The sequence below is a fragment of the Mustela nivalis genome (genome assembly GCF_964662115.1).
Source record: "Mustela nivalis genome assembly, chromosome: 6".
NCBI classification, from domain to species: Eukaryota; Metazoa; Chordata; class Mammalia; order Carnivora; family Mustelidae; genus Mustela; species Mustela nivalis.
Window position 1 is genome coordinate 77,652,041 of NC_139025.1, and position 24,439 is coordinate 77,676,479.

General features: G+C 36.9%; 2 protein-coding genes across 17 annotated transcripts in view; both read left to right on the forward strand.

Annotated features, from left to right (window-relative positions):
- The window catches only part of ATP8B4 (ATPase phospholipid transporting 8B4 (putative)), a 256,040-nt gene extending 242,582 nt beyond the window's left edge, over positions 1-13,458 (forward strand). For 11 of the 14 annotated variants that reach the window (XM_082734772.1, XM_082734778.1, XM_082734766.1 and 8 more), the window contains 4 exons: positions 5,439-5,577; positions 8,472-8,602; positions 10,253-10,530; positions 13,265-13,458. In XM_082734772.1, the coding sequence (XP_082590898.1) occupies positions 5,439-5,577; positions 8,472-8,602; positions 10,253-10,530; positions 13,265-13,274 (558 nt within the window). In that variant the 3' untranslated portion in view covers positions 13,275-13,458. Of the gene's footprint in view, positions 1-5,438; positions 5,578-8,471; positions 8,603-10,252; positions 12,506-13,264 lie in introns of those variants that run through there. The other 3 variants (XM_082734770.1, XM_082734768.1, XM_082734771.1) reach the window with 1 other exon arrangement.
- The window catches only part of GABPB1 (GA binding protein transcription factor subunit beta 1), a 975,210-nt gene that overhangs the window by 442,331 nt on the left and 508,440 nt on the right, over positions 1-24,439 (forward strand). The window lies entirely within an intron of this gene.

Here is a 24,439-nt window from a genome sequence, read left to right on the forward strand (position 1 = left end):
CATTGAGAATGATATTTGCAGTGGGTTTTTCATAGATGGCTTTGATGATATTGAGGTATGTGCCCTCTATCCCTACACTTTGAAGAGTTTTGATCAGGAAGGGATGTCCATCAACAGATGAATGGATCAAGAAGATGTGGTATATATACACAATGGAATACTATGCAGCCATCAAAAGAAATGAAATCTTGCCATTTGCGACAACATGGATGGAACTAGAGTGTATCATGCTTAGTGAAATAAGTCAAGCAGAGAAAGACAACTATCATATGATCTCCCTGATATGAGGAAGTGGTGATGCAACATGGGGGCTTAAGTGGGTAGGAGAAGAATCAATGAAACAAGATGGGATTGGGAGGGAGACAAACCATAAGTGACTCTTAATCTCACAAAATAAACTGAGGGTTGCTGGGGGGAGGGGGTTTGGGAGAAGGGGGTGGGATTATGGACATTGGGGAGGGTATGTACTTTGGTGAGTGCTGTGAAGTATGTAAACCTGGTGATTCACAGACCTGTACCCCTGGGGATAAAAATATATGTTTATAAAAAATAAAAAATTTAAAAAAAGAGAAAGAAAGAAGAGAAGAAAGAAAAGAAAGAAAAGCAAGCAGTCCTAAAGCTAGAAGCACTGGGGTTTGGGGAAAAGAGAATCTTTGGGAGAATAAAGAAGAGAGCTCAGAGTTACTAAAAGCAAACTTGGGCCACTTGCCTCTGTCAGGGCTTCTGATTTTCAGAGTAACAACAGCGCCCATTAATTGCACATTTACTATACAAATGAATTATTTCTCAGATAATCCCATTATTTCATTTAATCCTCTTCCCAGTCCTCTGAACCATAAATGCTATTACTATAGATAAGAAAATAGACTCGTTAGAGTTCAAATCACACTTACAGTGGCAGGCCAGCGTTCAAATACAGTTCTGATCTCAGGTCCCCAACTCCAAGTCCATGTGAACCTCCTTTCTTTATAGGGAGAAGTGGGATGCTATAGGGAACTCATGGTCCTCCTCTGTCTTCCACAAGGGGACACCTACACACAGGTCTTCTTTCAATGTGAAAACTTCAACTTTAGGAATGTAGATTCCCTGTTAGTGTCATTTTAGTCTTCCACTTATATTTTTCAGAAGCCCTGAAAATGTCTGCTTTACCATAGAATTCTCAGACCTGAGCTCATAAATGTTTATAGCCATGAAAACTCCACAATTTTGGCTTCAAGCAGAAACTTCTGTCTTTAATATATAGAATAATAAGTTTCAGGAGTTTGTGAATAAGCTCACTTTGACAGCAGCATTAATATCCTTTCCTCGCTGTCTAAGCTTGACTTGTCATTGGGGTAGCAACCCCCATAAAATTTCCATGGTCTATAATTACAGTTATAAATCTTATGTGTTCTGCTGATGCCATAGGCCAAACTTTAGCAGTCTCTATTTTTAAAAAAATATCAGGTTTTTTTTTGTTGTTATTTGAATCATATAATGCTCCTTTTAACATTTCAAACACTATAGAAGTGTTTAAAATAAAATGAACCACCTTCCTTTTCTTCCCCATGTTACCCTGGTTAACTACTATTATGATTACTATAGCTTAACTCTTTCCATATTTTTTCTTTGCTTTGGGACACACACATATGTATTCAAGTAAAAGGCAGCATAGCTAGCATATTATTCTATAATATACTTTTCTTACTTAGCAAGATACTCTGAACAGCTTTCCAAACCAACACATTCAGAGCTATCTTACTCTTTTTAAAAGCTGCACAGAATTTCACAATATGGGTATATAATAATTTATTCATCAGCCCTCTATTGATAGACATCCAGGGTGTTTCTTTTGTTGTTGCTGTTATCGAAACAATGCTACAAGGCATACACTAGAATATACATTTTATGTACTGACAGATAAATTCCTAGAAATGAAATTTCTGGAGTCAGAACTCACTTTTACTGAGATGATGGATGAAACATGGTATTTTGTTCTTTTTATTGCTAGGTCCGAGAGTACGTATATTTTAAGTTTCATTAATCTTGCTATATTACTTTCCAAAAACAATTATAGTTGCAGAAGCTCCAGAATCTTCAGGAGGACAAATGAACCAGGGAGAACCACAGCCAAGCATAGCACCTCTGGGAACAACACCCAGCCATATGGTTGCATTTTTGTAGTGAAAACATGATTACTACCTCTTAACAGCTTGGCTCTGATCACACTGAGGACTGGATGCCAGGTTAGCCACAGATTTTCAGAGAACCACCATGCTTGTCAGATACTGAGAGAAGTGTATTAAATTTTTTCCTTGTGCTTACGATTCTTACCAAGTTCTTGTACTTTAAGGAGATTTTATTTAATTTGAGGCTCTATTATTTGCAATGTGATGTTCTGGATTGTTATTTGTAGTATTTATAGTTTTAATCTTTTTTATGATAAAATGTTAACTAAATTTTATTTTTTAATATTAGTTTTACTTCTGTTGCTTTTCTTAGCCTGCATATACCTGATGTAATCTAGACCCACCCTTTCATTTTCATTGCTTATCTCATTCTTTTGGGTTTTCTCCTTTGATAAGGCAGTTAAACTACTCATTTTTATTGTAGTAACATATATTTTATCTTGTTCTTTTCATGTTATTTTATGATTACTTTATTTCCATTTTTTCCTTTTCATACTCAGATGCATCATGATTTTTTTTTAATTTTTTATTTTTTATAAACATATATTTTTATCCCCAGGGGTACAGGTCTGTGAATCATGATTTTTAAATATCTCATTAGTCATAAATAATTTACAAGTCTTATTATTTACATTCCCATTTTACTAGTGATTTCTCCCATGTTCATAGTCTCTTAAATCTCTATTTCCATAGTAATATACCAAAATTAAATAATAACTATATCCTTCACCAAATGTTTCACCAAATTGCATCTTGTTCACACCTTCCCTTGTCCATTTCCAAGTTAAATAGTTTTGGAGATGCATCTACTTATTTCTTCCTCCCTGCTCCTATTCCCCTCTTATATGTTAATCATCTAGAATTATAGTCCCACTGTGTTATTAAATGTTCCTTTAACATATGTTTTGACCATTGCAGATTTTTTTGTAAGTTAATACTATAGCTCATCTTCACATTATTACTCATTTATAGCCAACCACAAATTTTTTTTAAATTTTATTTATTTATTTGACAGAGAGAGATCACAAGTAGGCAGAGAGGCAGGCAGAGAGAGAGGAGGAAGCAGGCTCCCCACCGAGCAGAGAGCCCGATGCGGGACTCGATCCCAGGACCCTGAGATCATGACCCGAGCCGAAGGCAGAGGCTTAACCCACTGAGCCACCCAGGCGCCCTAGCCAACCACAAATTTTAAGAATCATTGCTCACCATCACTTTTATGCTCTTTGTCTTCCATGCTTTTGAAGTCTTAGTCCTAATTGAATTTTTATTTGGAGCAGTTTCCTTGAGTAGTTTCTTCAGAAAGGGTGTATAAATGTTATACTTTTGAGTATACTTTTGAGCTCAAATCTTTTTTTTTTTTTCTTTCCTTTTAAATGATACATTGGGTAGGCATGGGATTCTCGAGTCAGAGACTTTTGCTTTAGGTGTTTTGTAAATGTTGTTCTGCTTATACTCAGTTTTGCTGTAGTGGTTTGAACTTAGCTTGATCCTCTTTCCTTTCTAAGTAATATATTTTCTCTCTGGAGGTCTGTGTTCTTTGTCTTTGGGCTTCATAAATATCACTAGAAGGTGACTTCTTTCTTTAATTTTTCTAGGATTTAGAATGCCCTCTCCATCTGAAAATCTTGCTATTTCTTCACAATAGCAGAGCAGTTTTCTTCTGTCATTTCTTTGATTGTTACTTCTTTCTTTCTTTTGCTCTAAGATGCCATTATTTATATGTTAGGCCCATGGATCTGTAATCTCTGGATTTGCCATCCATGTCTCATATCTTTTCCATTTCTTCAAGGTTTTTGCTCTGTGTTGTGAGATATTATTTCCATTTGTTTTTTCCAGAATATTAATTCAGTTCTCATCAGTGACTATTCTTATTTGGTTTCTCTATTGAATTTTTAAATTCAGAAATAATGCTTTTTTATTCCAGAATTTTATTTTTCTGTGCTCTAATTGCATCCCCTTAAGAGTTCTCATTATTATTATTATTATTTGCTTATATTGCTTGTCTGTCTTTTCCATTAGTTCTGCCTCAATAGGAGCCACCTTTTTTTTTTTCTTCCTTTTTCTTCTCTCTCTCTCTCTTTTCCAGCTGAATCCTGTTTAATTGGTTGTGATTTTTTGTACTCATACCCATACAGGTCAGGCTGTTGGTATCTCTTGCTGATGATCAATTGACAGGTGGTGGAAGGTACAGTTGAAGATTTTGGCCTAATGTCTTGGCAGCCAAATGAGCTGGAACTCCAGCATCTCTTTGCAGAGGATAGATGGCAGGGCTCTCTGCTTTCAGGCCTCATGAGAGAAAAAAAAAAAGCTGTCCTTTTATAACCCCTGCAGTTTATATCCAAGGCTGCCAACATTTTTTTAATGGGACAAGATTTTAAAAAACACTTAACTTCAAGTGGGAAGTGGAAATGTGTCTCCCTATGCAGGGAAAAGTCTATTTACTGTTTAAGTTGGACCCCCCTCAGGCAGGTGAGAAATCTGTGGTCTTGAAGAAGACTCTGCTAGAAGCGCAAACCTTCACTTGGACCATTTGGGCCCCAGAGATGCAAATAATGTTTCCAGAACCTACTTATTTTTCTCTGAAAACTCAAGGTTCATATTTGCCAGTGGCACCCTTGGTTCCCTGGTAGCAGGCCCTTTTTAGTGTGTTGCCACAAGTTATTGGAAGAGAGAAGAGCTTGTGAACAAGCTCGCAGGTCACCATGAATCCTTGCTTCTGAATTCTATGACAAAAGAGGATTAAGGATTTTCTTTGTTATTAAATAATTTAAGAATAAGCATTAGCAAATGAGTTAGAATATTGATGTAAAACAGAATATGCCCATGTAAAATAGTCGTGTGAAAACTTAAGTACAGATTATAAAATGTTGCACTTGTTCACTACTGAAGATTTTTTTTTCCCCAACAGAAATGCTTTAAGAGCAATTTGGAAAGTCCTGGAGGTTTATAAGTTTCCAGGAAAGGAACTTTGAAAGTAGAAATCATTCTGTTTTCTTATTTCTCACGTAAAAGGTTAACATTTTATCTCCTGATTCTGATTCGACCTTGGTAGCTATAATGGCTTGCAGATGTGATTTCTAAAGTCAGTTGTCTACCAGAAATAATCAGGTCAGTTCCCAGTGTGGTGCAGGAAGTAGGAGTACCTCTGGTTGGCTGGTAGATATGTGCAAGCATTTCTTCACAGAGCAGTTCCGGGAACGCATCACTCTGTAAAATGGTTCTCTTCTAATCCTCAAAGACCTCCCCCTTTGCATTTGACTTCGTTTACAGATAGCCTTGGATACCAGTTACTGGACTGTCATTAATCACGTCTTCATCTGGGGCAGCATTGCCACTTATTTCTCCATTTTATTTACGATGCACAGTAATGGCATCTTTGGCATCTTCCCAAACCAGTTTCCATTTGTTGGTAAGTTGCGTCCTATTACCTATGGGGGCCTGGTATCATGCTGTTATTTATTTTTCTGTGTAATTTATTTTCTGTGTTGGGTGGGAATAGGGATTAAAAATAATCTTTTCTCTAGAAATGGACGGAGCCAGGCATCTGAAGTCTTTCAGGCTTGAGAAGAGCTCCAAAAGATGAGTTTCTGCTGTCCCTGCCAGATGTAGAAGAGTCACTGTGATAGCTGCTTATAGGTTCCCAACAGCCCAGATGTAATAGATTGTCCCTTTGCAAACAAGAGACATAGCACATAGATCAGGGCTACCTGAAGGCCTGTAAAAAAGAGTTCATGTATAACAGAAGGAAGAGAAAGAAGTCTTGGGTTCTTCCTTTGATCCCACATTATCACCACTATCACTGCCAAAGTTCACCTGTGGAACTTACTTGCATTTAGGTAGGAAAGAAATTACGTATAATTTTGAGCACTCTAAGAATTGCTGGACATTAGTCCATAAGGGGCACAAAGAGGAGCCTTTGTAGTTAGACAGAGCTCAGGTGTCAGCTCTGCCACTTAAATGCTGGGTGACCTTGGGCAGATTTCTTTTTCTTTTCATGTCTTGATGTCTAAATTCTAAACTGGAGATATTAATAGAAAATAGTTTCTATTTTCAGAGGAAATGTGAGGGTTACATGAGACAATGTATATAAAATGCTTAGCTTGTAGCCTGGTACATCGTACTTTTTCAGTAAATGGTAACCATAATGATGGTGATGATGATGATGATGTTGATTCAAGCAACTGTGTCTTGATTATACTGGTTGGTAACACTGCAGACTGATTTGAACAGCAGATGGGGAGCACAGGAACTCCAAAAATAACTTAAAACCCTGAGATTCTATAATACAACAAAGAATGTACATCTGGTCTATCTGTGGAGTATACCATCATTGTATTCCACATTTCAAAATGATTCCCAGAGGGCCACTGAGCTTTACTACACAATGAGGCTATTAATATACTTTCTCAGAAGTTTTGAAATCTCTAATATGTGTGAGATAAGTTGGTAACAGTGGTATTTCTCAGTTCGTCCCAGCAAACTGGAAAAGAGAGATGCACATTATCAACCTTCTTGATCTTTATCAGGTGAGACTGAGATTTGCATCCACTAGTTAAGGAATTTAGTCTGAGAAATCCAGCAAAATATTTCTTAGACAACTGATTTATGTAGAAGGCAAAATAAGAGCAACTACAAGGTTATACATTTCCACTGATGCAAAGACACCCAAAATTGTAATTCCAATTAAATGTACACATATACTTGATAATGTTGTTCTTCATCTTTTGCCTTGCTTTGAATGTACATGGAAATCTTTAAATTGCGCCATTCTTACTTAATATGTAACATTAATACTTTATTTGCCAAAAGATTGCAGCCATGTAGAAACATGATGGTTATGAGTAAGAATAAGCATATTACAAAAGAATGACCTTTAACTATTTCTAGGGTTTTTTTTTCCTTCCTTTTTTCTTCTTATTTTCTTCCATTTTTTTTTCTTTTGGTTTCCAAATCTGAAAGTTCAGTGCATTGGCTAGAAGACTTCTATTCCTAAGAGATCATTTTAACAGGCATAATGAGCCTGGAATGCCTCAACTGGAGAAAGTAGTTTGTGTGGGGACCACTCTCTCCAGCTAAGCACATGCCATTACAGGAATTAATTACTGAACTCCAATGAGAATTCTCAAAAGTTAGATCAACATTGGGGTTTAAGAAAAAAAAATTTTCCTTAGTAGCCAGCAGCAAGCAGGAGTGTGGTTTTAAAGTGAAGCTTGTTTTCCCAGTTATGCCTGGGGATACTAAGCTTCAAGGAGCTCAAAGAGACATTTAATTTATTGAGTCAAGTTTGTTTCTGCCCAGGCAACTGTAATCTACTGTTGGGCAAATTCTATCCTCCAAAGCCAGAAAATGCAGACATACCAATCAGTAGTCAAGCCTTCATACCCAAAACACATTCAAATGGTGTTGACATTTTAGCTTTGGGAGAGGGGACCTAGATAATTGAAGGTATTGTGGCAAATCCCTAGAAAACCAACAGGGACAAAAGTTTATTTTGAGCATATAAACAGGGTTGGCATGTTCCTGTAGAATTTGACTGTCTGCTTAACTGACCATCATTGTTTCGTTTAAACAAACATCTCAGTATATGAGGTGTGAGTATAAAGTAAGAAAACTGGCTTCAGACTTGGGAAGGAGTTTCACTACAGTATTGCACTAGCATGTTGGATGGCTGCATTCACAGTCTGCCAGTGAGAGGAATGCTCTTTTCACAAACCCAAGAGCATCTCTGAGCTCCATGGAATCTTGAGTTCCTCAGAACCAAGTGAGTGTCAGAGAGATCAGCAAGTCCTTTGAGGCAGGTTTTCTGAGGCTACCACCTGAATTATTAAGGTTGGCCCATTTTAGGTAAAGCTCTCCCATCACCAGAGGTATTAAGATTGTGCCTGGACCCCACACATATATTGTGTAGTTTTGATATGGCAGTTTTATTCAAGAATCTCTAAGAGCAAATGTACTTTTCAAAAATAAGGGCTGCTTTGTAGTTGAGGAACCTTGAGTCTCCATGAGAGAATCTCCTTCATGAGTGAAGCTGGACTGAGTCTGGATTGGAGAACACTTGGCTCTGATCGGCTATCTCCAAGTGATTGTGCCATGAAGCAGTTCCCAAGGGTGGTGATCATACCACTCTTGTCTTCTCATCACCTCTGAACATAATACATACTGGGGAAGACACCTAGTGGTTCTCCCTAGGTAGCCCAAACCTCACCATTTCAAAAAAGACCTTATGGGAATAGACAAGGAACCGATCTATTCTAGAACTCAATATGTTTTGTATAATTATGTCTATTTTTTTCTTAATAATAGGAAATGTACGACATTCTTTGACCCAGAAGTGCATCTGGCTTGTTATTCTCTTAACAACAGTGGCTTCAGTTGTGCCTGTGGTGATAGTCAGATTTTTGAAGATGGATTTATGCCCAACCCTGAGTGACCAGGTATGTTGCAGTGCTCGTAAGTACTTGAGGGGCTGATTCTTGGGTCTTGGAATCATATCCTTCTCTGCTTGATTTGGAAGCTCAGGAAAGGATTAATGAACTTCCCAGTGGGAACACCCACAGGTATATACAGCATCACTTACCAGTAGATGGAACCGTCCATATTATATATATATATATATATATATATATATATATATATATATATAAATATAGTAGCTTTATGAATGTTAATGAAGGTAAATGTCTAGACTAAATGTGGGTGGAGAGTCATGAATTACAAATTAAGTTGAACACTTCTCAAACTTGACTCTTAAAAAAGCTGGTAGCATTTTGGATAGCTATTCTAAGGTAAAGGCAAAATATAAGGAAAGTTATTGAGATGAGGGCAAGTAAAGGATAGAGTAAAAGAGAGATAAGGTATGAGGTGAAGGGACTCAGTTTTTATAGAAGTAGCAGATTTAGAAACATAAGGAGATGCTACCTTCCGAACAGATTCAGAAAGGGAACAGCAACACGACTGGATTGAAAAATACAAAGTCGAAAGGAAAACAGAACAGATTGTAGAAATTCTTAAACCAAGGGATTAACAATACATATTTCATGAGAGAAGTAGTAGAAGCAAGATAATATCAAGTTAGGTCAGGACCCAGATAGAGAAAAAGAGAAAGAAAGGGGAGACGCACATTTGTGGTTGCATCATAAGAAGGGGCAAACACTGGTGGGGTGAGTGACCAGGCCAATGATATTGAGAGGGACTGAAGCAGAACTTCCCTTACCAGGATATCCCCCCCATTCTGAGGCCAGAGCATGTGAAGATTCCTTCTGAAATGATTCACAGATTCCCCTGTTAGGTCTGTCCTTTCCTTTTGGCTCTGTGAGCTCATTCTGACGTAAACCCAGAAAATGATGGATGAGCTGAAGGAAGGAAGATGATGCTCATTTCTTCCAGATCATGATCTTCTGCTTGTACTGGCTTTCTCCAGACATGAAAGTCAGATTCTAAGAGATCAGCCAAATCAGAGAACAAGGCAGCTTGCACCAAACCTTGGATATTTTTCTCTTCATTCTTTACAGGGAAATGAAATAAATATTGGAAACCCACCCACATGATGTTAAGTTCTTCAAAGGGCTACAAAAAACAAAATCCAAAAGATATCAAAACTCTGAAAATATCATGATATACTGACCTATCACAAGAGTTGAGAATTCATGTCTCTCATTATCTAAATCTTCTCTTAGTCTAATTGGATCTTGAGAATTTCCCTTGAGAGGGAAAAGGCCTATTTTGGGAGAATGGGACTATAGATTGTTATACTGACTGTGTTTGGATGCTGCATATTAGAAAAGTCTTCTGTACGTTCCTATTAATTTAAGATGGATGCATAAGAAGAACACAGCAATGAAACTTGTCTTAACACTTCTCTCTTATTTAATAGTCTCCTGGTAGTATGAAAACTGATCAGGTTCCATGTAATCTTTTGGGTGGAAATTCTTTTTTCTGTGAAATGCTTTCTTTTTACAATGAAGTTGAATATTTTGTTATTGTTGATGTTTCTACTGAAAGAGCTTTCTCTTCAAAAAATAGCCCAGGGCCTATAATGTGTCATTTAGATGTATAATCTCACTCTGTGTCTCCTTTCTCTCCAGATCCGTCAGAGGCAAAAGGCTCAAAAGAAGGCAAGGCCCTTACGTAGCCGAAGGCCTCAGACTCGCAGATCAAGCTCAAGAAGATCTGGATATGCTTTTGCTCACCAAGAGGGCTACGGAGAGCTTATCACATCTGGAAAAAATATGCGAGCTAAAAATCCACCCCTGACATCAGGGTTGGAAAAGACACTCTATAATAGCACTAGCTGGATTGAAAATTTCTGTAAGAAAACCACAGACACAGTGGGCTGCTTTAGCCAGGATAAAACAGTGAAACTGTGAGTCAAGATGGATTTGAACCACATAGTGACTTTTCACTTCAGCTGAAACTGAAATTCAGCTGGCTCCAGAGTTTGGGGTCAGGGGCTTGGGTGGGACAGATTGCCTCACTTTACTTAACTCTGTGGCAGACAGCTGTCAGTACCCATGAAATAGGGGTACACTTTATGGGAAACCAGGCCAGATGGTCACTAAGTCATGATTTGCTGTGTAAAGACCTCACAACACAGAAATTTTCATCAACCTAGGTACCAACTGACCTAAACTTATTTATGGAGAAAAACTTGGAAATCTGCACATATATTGAACGGATCTTCAAGTGGATAAAAAGGATATACATTTATTAGAAGGTATTTAGAAGGTATACATCCCAGCTGTGAACAGCATGCCTCTTGATGGATTAAACAAATGTAAGATCAACCTTTCCCAAGATACATTTTTAAGATGTACAACATATAGTATGGTGCTTTCAGACTAAGAGCAGCTTGTGACTCTCTAGTCTTGGTATCTATGTACCTGTGTGTTTACCCAGGACAACACTTCACCTTCATGGTCTGAAGAATAGAAAAACATGTTGGTGTTCCTCATTTTTTTCAGTGGTCTATAGACAAAGTAGATTGGAGCATCTTAACAGTGGGATAAGCTGGGAATTTAGTGAAATGTATTCACAAAGTTCTCAGGGACATGTTCAGAAATCCAAGAAAGGCTCTCTATTAAGTATTCCAAACACTTTTCAATGGTTTTTATGACAACCTCAGGAGTAACTTACTCTGCATCATGCAGAACTGTTAATGAAACCAGCATAGCATAGGAATTTCACACTTTAATGATAATATTCCAAATATTTTATGGGTAAATATTTTCAACATTTCCAATTTTAAAAAGCTTAGATTTGAAACCTAACAAATTAATAAACAACCTTTTCAATTACTATTTAAATACTCAGACTTAGGTCTTTCCTAGTTAGTTTCTTTTGATACTTAGCTGTCATGTTAATAATTCAAACATAAACACATGTAGATAAGGTTAGTTTCTGGAGATGCTCCACTGCAGATTTTCAGTTCACATGTGAGTCACCAGTATAGCTCCTGTAAAAGAATTCAGGCAGATTTGTGTTCAGACTCTAGCTCTATTACTTCTTACCTCTATAACCTTGGGCAGGTAATGTGCCTCCTTGGAGACTCCTTTCTTCCTCTGTAAATGAGGATATACTACCTACCTCATGTGGTTGTTTTGAGAATTATCAAAACATAAATTCTTAAATCATTGAAAATATAATTCTCAAAGCATAAATTCTTAAATCATTGAAAATGTAATTCTCCTATGAATGTAGTTCCACTTAACTCATCATCAGAATAACAGCAATTTGAAGAGAATGTGAAGAATGGGAATTTAATCAGTAGGAAAGACCTTGATAAAATGAGATTGCAAAGTAAGATATTAAAACTGGTTAGCATCCTACAGAGAAATAAAACTATCATCCTGGAGGTAAATTTCCTTATCTGAAAATACAAATAAAATGTCATCATGCTTTATCAATTTTCTGTAAGTCAACCTCTAACTTCACAAGGTCCCTAATCTGGTCTCTATTGAATTATTACTCAAGTTATCTTTCCCAAGAGAGTCAGATGGCCCTTGGGTGAGTTTGATGGATAACAGGCTAGCATGATGACACAATCTGTTTTTTCTTTTTGTTGTTCTTGTTTTGTTTTGTTAGGGTTTTTTGGGTCATACTCTCTTAGTCCAGGATAATTTTTTCCTGAATGGGATCAAATAAGATATACGTAAAAGACCCTAATACAGTGTTCTAATCATAGTAAATACTCAGAGGTTCCCTTTCCCCACATGCCTGCATGGACTTACCCAGATACTAGTTTTCTTGACTAGTGTCAAGCTTGTCATTAGTTTCACTGTTTGCTTGCTTTTTGTAACATTTTTGAAAGATCTGAACAAATTCATAAATGTTTTGCACTATTGGTGTTTGATGTTGTGTATGTTCTTTATTGGGAACTCATGGGGGAGATTTTTTTCACATTGTCAACTGATTTTTTTTTTTCCCCCTCTCCTTTACATGCCAGAGGAAAACGCATATCATTCTTAGGATCAGGGTCAAGAATCAAATGAACTGATTGGACCTCTGAGTTAGGAATGGGAAAGATTAGGAATGGTCTAAGTGTGCAATTTCAGTTCAAATTAAAGAAGGCTGTTTAAAAACAGATAATGTGGATGATTGTGAGAAAAACACATAATCAGTTTACTTTGGCCCCATGAGGTCCAAATAAACTGCCACACCCATTACGAGATCATTCAATTCCAAGTGCCAGGGATTACTTAGAACCTGAAGATAAAGAGCCTGAGGAGTGGGAGATGATGGTGATATACTGGGGAATAATAAAAATTTAGTGAAGTGTGTAAACCTGGCGATTCACAGACCTGTACCCCTGGGGATAAAAATATATGTTTATAAAAAATAAAAAATTATTAAAAAAAAATAGTACTTAGAAAAAAAATTTTTTTTCATAAAAAAAAATAAATAAAATGCAAGTAAAAAAAATTTAATTTTACATAGATGTTATCAGATTATCTGGAAAAAAAAAAACTTTCTAGATTCAGGACTGAAGTTGATAGCCTGATGTTTTAAAATCTCAGTCCCAAGTTCTGAGCTCTCATAGGCCATTGAAAATCATACTTCCTTGACTTAAATCTGCTGTCGTGTCTGTCCTCTGCTTACAGGTATACATAACTATGAAGGAAAGAAGAGAGAGGGTTGAAGAAAACAAGAGCCATAAAGCAAGAGAGGAAGAAAGGAGTGAGGGGAAGGAAGAAGGAAGGGAGAACAGGGTCTCTTGTTATTTCCCTCTTAAGGTGATATGACTTCCTGAAAAATAAATTTAATTCCTTAGAGAATAAAATTAGATTGTATTTGAGACTGACAAGTGAATACTAAAACCTCCTTTATAGTTGGTGTGAGACCAAGAAAATTTTATCTGAAAGGGGGCCAAGAACTCTGGCTTTTCCTCACAGTAACACCACTGATTTGTGTGAAGTGGGGCTTCCCCCTGACTCCACCTGACTTGTCCAAGCCTTAGTCTCCCAATCCATCAATGGATGAAGTGGGCAGTATGGTCACCCACTATATGAGCTGTTCTTACCTGTATTTTTTTTCATCTTTTTTTTTTTTTTTTTTTTTTTTAGATTTTATTTATTTGACAGAGATTATAAGCAGGCAGAGAGACAGGCAAAGAGAGGGGGTGATGGGAAGCAGGCTACCTGCCTAGCAGAGAGCCTGATGTAGGGCTTGATCCCAAGACTCTGGGATCATGACCTGAGCCGAAGGCAGAGACTTTAACCCACTGAGCTACCCAGGCACCCCTGTTCTTACCTGTATTGCCTACAGCGTATTTGCAAATGTTTTTAATTGGAAAGAGAGAGGAGAGAGAGAGATTGAAGATTAGGCTAGATGCTCTCTTGAGTGCAAGGCTTGGGTCTTGTACTGGTTTGTGTGTCTCTAGAACAGCCCTAGGAGTCCTAATGTCTTCAGGTCTCTGTTAGTTCACCACAGAGGCGCTAAGCACTATAGTTGTGTTTTGCGTGGGTCAGTTGAACACACTCAGTTTCTCTCTAAGGATTCACTAAGTTCTTATAACCACACTCACTTTTCCTCTCTGCCACTTTAAATATCAAAAGTATACAGAAACACGGTAAACTACTCATGCTCAGTAAGAAGAGGGCCATTTGAAAGTCCCCTCTACCTTGTTCCTAGGCTTAAAGGGGATTCTTTGGGACTCTGCTTCCTTAGGATTCAAGGTAAAACAACGGAGCTGGAGTACGTTCCTTCATAGTTATATAGAACCTTTATGTTTATGCACCAGCTGAAATGTTTCACTTTATGTACCAGTGTGTATACCTACACAAATTGGATTTTTTGAGTCTTACAACCCTGTGAAGTAGTCAGGATATTCATGGTTCTTTTGTTTGTTTTGTTTGTTTGTTTTGTTTTCCTTATTACTTTAATTGTAGTATACTTAACACTCAGTATTATATTAGTTACAGGAGTACAATATAGTGATTCAACAATTCTGTACATTACTCAGTGCTCATCATCCTAAGTGTGTGCTTAACCCCCATCACCTATTTCACCCATTCTCCCTCCCTGCCACCCTCCCTCTGGTAACCATCAATTTGTTTCTATAGTTAAGAGTTGTTTTATGGTTTATCTTTTTTTTTCTTAGTTTCATACATTCCACATATTAGTAAAATCATATGGTGTTTTGTCTTTGACTTATTTGACTTGACATTTTACCCTCTATCCCTCTACGCTTTCAATCCATGGTGTTGAAAATGGCAAGATTTCATTATTTTTTATGGCTGAATAATATTCTTTTGTGTGTGTGTGTGTGTGTGTGTGTGTGTGTGTGTGTGTGTATATACACACAGACTTCTCTATTCATCTATCAATATACGTGTGGGCTGATTCCATAGTCTGGTTATTTATTATAAATAATGTAATAATAATGTAAAGAAACATAGGGGTTCATGTATCTTCTCAGATTAGTTTTTCATATACTTTGGGTAAATATCCAGTAGTGGAATTACTGGGTTATATGGTAATTCTATTTATTTTTATTAATTTTTATTTTCATTCCAGTATAGTTCGCATACAGCACTATATTAGTTTCAAGCATATAATGTGATTCAGCAATTTCATGCAATACCTGGTGCTCATCACAAGCGCACTCCTTCATCCCCATCACCTATTTGACCCATTCCCCTCCTAAATCCCCTCCTTTAACCATTGGTTTGTTCACTACAGTTGAGTTTATTTCTTCCTCTCTTTTTATCTCTTTGCTAGCTGGTTTTCTTAAATTCTATGTATGCATGAAATCATATGGTATTTAGTCTTCCTTTGACTTTTCACACTTAGCATTATACTCTCTAGCTCTTTCCATGCTGTTGCAAATGGCAAGATTTCTTTTTATAGGAGAGTAATATTCCACTGTAGGTGTGTGTGTGTGTGTGTGTGTGTGTGTGTGTGTGTACCACGTCTTCTTTATCCATTCATGTACTAGTGAATACTTTGGCTGCTTCTTTCATTTGGCTATTCTAGATAAGACTGGTATAAACATAGGTGTGTATGTCCCTTTGGATTAGTGTTTTTATATTTTTCAGTTAAATACCCAGTAGGGCAATTATTGGATTGCAGGGTAGTTTTATTTTTAAATATTTGAGGAAACTCCCTACTGTTTTCCACAGGGGCTATGCCAATTTGCATTCCCACCAACAGTGGAAGAGGGTTGCTTTTTCTCCACATCCTTTTGATTTTAGCCATTCCGACCGGTATGAGGTGCTATCTTACTGAAGTTTTGCTTTGCATTTCCCTGATGATATGTGGTGTTGAGCATGTTTTCATGTGTCTGCTGGACATCTATATGTCTTCTTTGGAGAAATGTCTCTGTATATCTTCTGCCCCATTTTTAAACTGGGTTTTGTGTTTTGTTTTTTTTTTTTTTGAGTGTTGAGTTTTTTAAGTTCTTCATGTATTTTGAATAGTAACCCCTTATCCAATATGTCATTTGTAGATACCTTCTCCCTTTCAGTAGGTGATCTTTTAGTTTTATTAATTGTTTCCTTGGCTGTTCATAAGCTTTTTATGTTAATATAGTTCCATTCATTTTATTTTGCTTTTGTTGCAATTATTTCAGTAGACCTATCAAGAAAAATGTTGCTATAGCTGATGTCAGAGAACTTACTCCCTGTGCCCTCGTCTAGGATTTTTATTGTTTCAGGTCTCACATTTAGGTCCTTGATCCATTTTGAGTTTATTTTTATGTATGATGTGAGAAAATGGCTCAGTTTCATTCTTTTGCATGTGACTGTCCAGTTTTCCCAAAGTCATTTGTTGAAGAAACTGTACTTCCCACATTGTATAATCTTGCTTCCTTTGTTGATTTATTGACCATATAATCATAGGTTTATTTCTGGGTCCTCTATTCTGTTTCATTATCTGTGGGTCTATATTTGTGCCAGAACCATCTGTTTTTATTACTACAGATTTGCGGTATATATTGAAATCTGAGATTGTCATACCTCCCATTTTGTTTTTCAAGATTGCTCTGGGTATTTGGTGTCTTTTGTGGTTCCATACAAATTTTAGGATTGTTTGTTCTAGTTCCGTGAAAAATGCAGCTGTGTTTTGATGGGGATTGTATAATATCTGTAGATTGCTTTGGGTAGTGTGGACATTGTAACATTATTTGTTCTCCCAACCCATGAGCATGGAATATCTTTTCATTTCTTTGGGTTTTCTTTAATGTCTTTCATCAGCATTTTATAGTTTTCAGAGTACAGATCTTTGACCTCTTTTGTTAAGTTTATTCCTAGGTAATTTATTATTTTTGGTGTAATTGTAAATAGGACTGTTAATTTCTCTTTCTGTTGCTTAATTTTTAGTACATACCAATGCAACAGATTTCTATACATTGTTTTTTTTTTTATCCTATGACTTTACCGAATTTATCAGTTCTAATAGGGTTTTTTGGCAGAGTCTTTTGGGTTTTCTATATATAACATTATGTTAAAGTTTTCCTCTTTACCATTGGATGCCTTTTTTTTTTTTTGCTGTGGCTACTGTGGCTAGGACTTACATTACTGTGTTGAAAAAAATTTGAGAGTAGACATTTTTTTCTTGTTCCTGATTTTAGGGCAAACGCTCTCAATTTTTCACCATGGAGTATGATGTTAGTTGTGAATTTTTTATAGATGTCCTTTATTAAGTTGAGGTATGTTATTTCTAAACCTACTTTGTTTTTTTTTAAATCATGTATGGATATTGTGCTTTGCTGATTGCTTTTTCTTCCTCTATTAAAATGATAACATGGTTTTCATCTTTTCTCTTGTGATGCAATGCATCACATTGATTTGTAAATACTGAACCACCCTTGCATACCAGAAATAAACCCCACTTGATCAATTATTTTTTAAATGTATTTTTGGATTTGGTTTGCTAATATTTTGAGGATTTTTACACCTATGCTCATCAGAGATAGTGTTGTGTAGTTATCTTTTTTTTGTAGTGTCTTTATCTGGTTTCAGTATCAGGGTAATGCTGGCCTCATAGAATAAATTTGAAAGTTTGCCTTTCCTGTTTTTCAAAATAGTTTGAGAAGAGCAGGTATTAATGTTTCTTTAAATGTTTGATAGAATTCATCTGGGAAGCTGTCTTGTCCTGAACTTTTATATTATTTTGGAGTTTTTTTCATTTCTGATTTAATTTCATTGCTAGAAATCAGTCTGTTCAAATTTTCTATTTCTTTCTGATTCAGGTTTGGGAGGTTATATATTTCTAGGAATTTATCCATACCTTCTAGGTTGTCTAATTCGTTGGCATATAATTTTTCATAATATTCTTTTATGTGTGGTGTCCATTTCTCCTCTCTCATTTCTGGTTTTTTGTTTTTGAGACAGAGGTTTTGAGGTTTTTCAATTCTGTTGATCTTTTCAAGGAACCACCTCCTGGTTTCACTCATCTATTGATTTTTTTAGTTTCTATTTCATTTCTTTCTTTTTTTAAAGACTTTACTTATTTATTTGAGAGGTCAAGAGCATGAGCGGGGGAGAGGCAGAGATAGAGGGACAAGCAGACTTCCTGTAGAACAGGGAGCCCAACATGGGGCTTGATTGGGGGTTCCATCCCAGGACCTCAGGAACCTTGCCTAAGCCAAAGGCAGATGCTTAACAGACTGAGCCACCCAGGTGCCTCATCTACTTCATTTATTTTTTGCTTTAATATTTATTGTTTCCTGCCTTTTACTGGTTTTGGGTTTTGTTTGCTCTACTTTTACTCACTCCCTTGGGTTTAAGTTTAGGTTGTTTGAGATTTTTCTTGCTTCTTAAGGTGGGTATACTTACCTCTTAAGACTGCTTTTGCTAAATCTGAAAGATTTTGGACCACTGTGTTTTCATTTTCACTTATCTCCATGTGTTGTTTTTTTTTTTTTTTTTCCTCTTTGACTTCTTGGTTGACTTATTCATTGTTTAGTAGCCTGTTATTTAACCTCCTTTTGTATTTTTTTTCTGCAGACTTTTTACCGTGGTTGATTTCTAGTTTCATAGTGGGCAGTCAGTAAAGTTTCATGGCATGACTTTGATATTTCTTAGTTTACTGAGACTTATTTTGTGGCCTAATATGTGATCTGTTTTGGAGACTGTTCCATGAGCACTTGAGAAGAATGTGTCTCCTGCTGTTTTAGGATGGAATGTTCTGAATATATGTTATCTCTATCTGGTCCAATGTGTCATTCAAAGTCACTTTTTCCTTGTTGATTTTGTTTGGATGATTTTCCCATTGATGTAAGTGGGATGTTTAAATCCCCTACTATTACTTATTACTATCAATTACTTCCTCTGTTTGCTATTAGTGGCTTTAGGTATTTGGGTGCTCCTATGGATATTTACAACTGTTTTCTCTTCTTGTTGAATTGTTCCCTTTGTGGTTATAGAGTGCCCCTTGTCTCTTGTTGCTATCTTTGTTTTTAATGTCTATTTTGTCCAATAGAATCTCCCTACCCCAGATTCCATTCTTCATGTATTTTTAGGTCTGAAATGAGTCTCTTGTAGACAGCATACAGGTGGATCTTGCTTTTTTTTTTTTTTTTTTTTTTTTTTAAATCCATTCCATCATCCTGTGTCTTTACACTGGAGTACTTAATCCCTTTACATTCAAAGTACTTGTTGATAGGTATATACTACTGCGGTTTTGTTACTTGTTTTATGATGGTTTTGTAGTTCTTCTGTTTCTTTTCTTGCTGTCTTCTCTCACAGTTGGCTGGTTTTCTTTAGTGATATAATTGGATTCCTTTCTCTTTATTATTTGCATATTATTGGTTTTTGATTTTTGGTTACCATTTAGTTTATATATGGCATTTTATGAATAGCAGTTGGTATTAGGTTGATGGTCACTTAAGTTTAAATCCATTCTTTATTCCACTCATCCTCACTTTTAGGTATATGGTGTCACATTTTACATCCTTTATTTTATGAATGCCTTAACTTATTTTTATAGATATAATTAAGTTTACTACTCTTGTGTTTCCTACTTTTCTTAGTCCTACTTATGGTTTTCCTGTCTACTCACCTGTCCCCTTTAACATTTCTGGTAGGGCTGGGTTAGTGGTGACAAACTCCTTTAACTTCTGTTTGTGTAGGAAACTCTTCTCCTTCCACTTTATTGTTTTCCCTCTGATAGCTCTGTATTTTTCAATGATAGCCTTGGTGGATAGAGTATTCTTGGTTGTATGTTTTTCCTTTCAGCATTTTGAATATATCATTTTACTCCCCTCTAGCCTTCAAAGTTTCCACTGAAAAATTAGTGGGAAGTTAATGAAATTTCCCTTGTATGTAATGGTTTTCATTTGTTGCTTTTAAAATTCTTTGCCATTTTAATTACTATGTATCTTGGTATGGACCTCCTTGGATTGATATTGTTGACAGTTCTTTGTCCCTCCTGGATCTATACTTCTATTTCCTTAGGAATTTTCAGCTGTTATTTATTCAAACAAATTTTCTGTCTTACCATTCTAGGTTTCCTCTAGCATGAATGTCACTGTGCTTGATGGTGTTGTGAGTTCCTTAAGTCTACTCATTATTATTGCTTTCCATTGTTCTATCCTCCAGATCATGATCCAGTCTTCTGCTTGTGCTTCCTGAAGTCTACTGGCCATTCCATCTACTGTATTTTTAATTTCATTTATTGAGTTCTTCATCTCTGATTTTTTTGTTTGTTTGTTTTCTGTTTGTTATGGGTCTCACAGAGATTGTCCACTCTTTTCTCAAGTCTCATGAGTATCCATATGACCATTACTTTAAATTCTCTACTAGATATATTATCTTCATTTTGGTTACAACTCATGCTCTGATTTTGTCCTTTCATTTGGCATATATCCTCTGTCTCCTCATTTTGTCTAACTCTGTTTCTGTGGGTTAGGAAAAGGAAAGTCAGCTACATTTCATGTACTTGAAAGTAGTGGCCTTATGAAGAAGAGGTCCTAAAATGCCCTACAGTGCAATGTCTCCTGTTCATAAGAACCTGGAGCTACACGGGTGTCTCCTATATGTATTGTGTGTACCTTAATCTGGCCGTTAGTCCACATTCACCTGTTATGGTCAGGGTTTGGTTCCTGGTGCCACCTTGACTTGTTTACCAAAGGTGCAGTAGCATTGAACTGCAGGGCATTTTCCCTGCTGTCCCCTGAGAAGCTGTTCTTGGTGGGTGGTGCCTGCAGTCAAATGAAGTATTTGTCCCCAGTCCACCCTGAGGACCCAGTTGGATGGGTATGTTTTGCTATCTTCCCCTCTCTCTGGGGTAGGAGTCACTTTGGAGTGGTGCTGGTCCCTGCCAGGGCTACTTGCACATTGCAGGTCTTGTAGCACTGCTCTAGGATGGGTTCCAGAAAAGGGGATATTGGAGAGGGAAAGTCTATAGGAGAGTGTCAGGGTGGAACATGCAGTGTTAGCAAGGTTTGGACAGGTCTTCTGTGGGAGGAGACCTGGAAACAAGGCCTGGATGGAGGCAGTGTGTCTGCAGCATACTGTAGGGATAGAATGTTTCTACCAAGTTAGGTAGCATGTGTTGGTGTAGTCTTGGTTTCTGCAGGTGTGTATTGTTCTAGATTGGGAGACAGAGGAGAGGAATGGTGCTTGCCAGCTCCTTTGTTCCTGGAGAAGTCTCCCAAGGATCCCTGTCCCTCCAGTACATGCTCTGAGGTTAGTAAACAAATCTCATTCCCTATTTCCCAGATATTTTTCAAGCTGCTGCTTCTATATTCTATTTCCACAGAGCTATTCATTGTTTTCTTTAATGGTGGGATCTCATTTTCCTTTTGCCCTCCCAGCTCTCCTAAAGCTGTGTCTGCTAATTCTAAAGTTTGGGGTGTTAAGCTCTGCTCATTATAAGAACTGGTAAAATTTGGTCTTTCTGGTTTTCAAAGCCAAATGTCATAGGGATTTGTCATCCTGTACCTGGGGTTGGGGGTCTTTTTCTTTACCCTCTTTGTGCCCACAGGATCTCTTTCCTTCCACACAGTTTTTTGGGTCTGTTTACCTCCTGACTGCATCTCCATCTTTCCTACCCTCTTTGATGTGTCCTCCTCTCTACATTTATCTATGAAGAGTCTTGTCCTGCTAGCATTGAAGTCATTTTCTGGGTTATTTACACTGATATGGGCATTATCTAGTTGTATGCATAGGATGAGATGGGCTTTGAATCCACCTACTCCAGTCTCCCCCTGAAATCCTCTAGAATGTTCATGTTATACCCATTTTTAAGAAGAGGAAATTGATGTACAGAGAGGTTAAGTGCTTTATCCAATAGCACAAAGAAAATAGAATCCATTCAGAGAAGCCACTAAATCCAGTTATTTAGCTATAACTCCTCATTCCCAAGATCTCCTCATAGACAAGGGATTTATAAATAGTCCAGCCTCATTCTAAAGTAGTAATTCAATTTCTCAAGTGTACAGATTCAGGGAAGAAGGGAAAACAAAGGTCAGTATATTTTGAAAGGGATATTTCAGGTATTATCTTTTCTCTCAGTGCAAATAAGCAAGATTTCCTCCCCTGTTTTCTTTCCCCTTTCATGAAGTTAGATAGGTGTGGAGTGCAGACAAGCGAAATAATCATGCCTCAAGCTATTTTTAAAAATTTCTAGGAAGTACCACAAATCAGAAAGGTTGTAATTCTGAATTTTATGGTAAGGGGTTGTATTATTCTGTTAGTGTGTACACAGAATGCCTCAATGTTGATATGACCAAATTATATCCATTAAATCCTCAGAATTATTTTACATTAAAAAATTAAATATAAAGTTTAATAGTAGAAGAAACCAGAAATGATGATGGCTTCCAGACTGTGATGGGCTTTAGTAGGTCAGGGGTCAGAAAATGATGTGAGGCCATAATTTTTCAATTTTTACATTAACATCTGGTATTAAATGTCTGAAGTTTGCTTTACTGCGTCACATTTCATTCCTTGGTGAGAAATCATAAACTTTTGCAATTCTCCAGACTAAGCATTTCGCCCAACTGCCTGGAAACCAGAACTAAATGACCCATGTGTTTCAAAATGCTCATTGCAAAATATTTGGAGGAGCTGGCTGGGTTAATCTGTACGTGTGGAGCTATGACTTAACCAAGAAAGGGGCCTATCTGTTCTCGTGTTTCAAAACTTCCTGGCACATCTATTCCTGTAACTGGTGCAGAATGCAAATCAGTTTGGAGCTGCGTAAGTAAATGTCCAGAGTTCAAGAAATAATAACGATGATTTGGCCAGAATCTCTGGCTATCTCAGTTTTGATTCCCGTAACATTTAGAAGGGCAAGTTTAAATTTTTTTAATAAATTGCAGCCCTGGGCTTATACAGAAAAATTTTATTGAACCAGGATACATGGAGAGATGATCGTTAACTTAATTTGAAAGTAACGATTAAGGAGAAATCTAGTCATTTCATTCTTGTCACAAATTTTTCTATACTCCCTGCCTCCTTCTATGTAAATATGAGCAATGAGTAGGATACTTCTTTAATGATTGATGACTTTACTTCTCAGTGTGCAGCACTATGGAGATCTATAAACACAGCTGATGCACAGAGATTAGATAAGAATTCCTCTGACTCCAGCACATCCTCAGAAAAAGGTTTGAATAAAACTCCTGTTGTTTTCTTGAGATGATGTTACTCTCATTAAGTGATGATTGAAGAAGAATTAGTTTGGGATAATTAGGTGATTGGGGAGATATTAAAATTATTAATCAGTTCATAAGGGACATTGACAGTAAGAATGGACATGGGCCATTAATAACTGTTGCTGCCCCACTTCTAATGGTGGCTGGCACTCCTTCCAGGTAGCATATGGAAACAATTCCTATCTTTCTTTATAAGGTGCCTTCTTGGTCTGAACCAGATAAAAACAAGATTTGTAAGCCAAATAATCTATAGATACTATAGGGAGGTCCAAATATTTTCTTGGTATTGCTTTATACCATCTAATAGTTTATGTTTTCTAATAGCTGCAAGGTGGGTCTTGAACAACAGGAAGAGCTTCTGTTTTTGTTTTTGTTTTTTTTTTTTAAGATTTTATTTATTTATTTATTTATTTGGTAGGCAGAAAGGCAGGCAGAGAGAGAGGAGGAAGCACACTCCCTGCTGAGCTGAGAGCCCCATGTGGGGGTTGATCCCAGGACCCTGGGATCATGACCTGAGCCAAAGGCAGAGGCTTTAACCCACTGAGCCACCCAGGTGCCCCTAGCTTTTTTTTTTTTAAAGATTATTTATTTATTTATTTGACAGAGATCACAAGTAGGCAGAGAGGCAGACAGAGGGAGAGAGGAGAAAGCAGGCTTGCTGTCGAGCAGAGCCCGATGTGAGGCTCGATCCCAGGACCCTGAGATCATGACCTGAGCTGAAGGCAGAAGTTTTAAACCACTGAGCCACCCCCAGGAATAGCTTCTACCTGCACAACATTAATGACCAAATATCCTTAAGTATTGCAAATGGTTTCTTATCTGTATGAATTACTCGTATTATCGATCAAATAGTTTTATAAGTAAAGTATTTATAAATTATGGTTCAGGAGTTTAAATTTTTGATGATGGATTACTGAAAATATCTTTTTGATTGGCAGGGTTTTGTTTTATGGTTCTGTTTCTTCCTCTGAGTTCTCACAATGTGAGGCTTATATATTGTCTACTTCCAGTAATTTCATCATCTCAGATGAAATGTGCTAAAACACTTATCACTATTGGGCTAATAAGCATAGAGTGTGGAGAGAGGAGCAGATAAGATACATAAGGAGGAGAAACAGTTTCTCTTTCCTGCTCTTGGAGATGTTCTAATCTTGAATTTTTCTGCTGTCCCTTA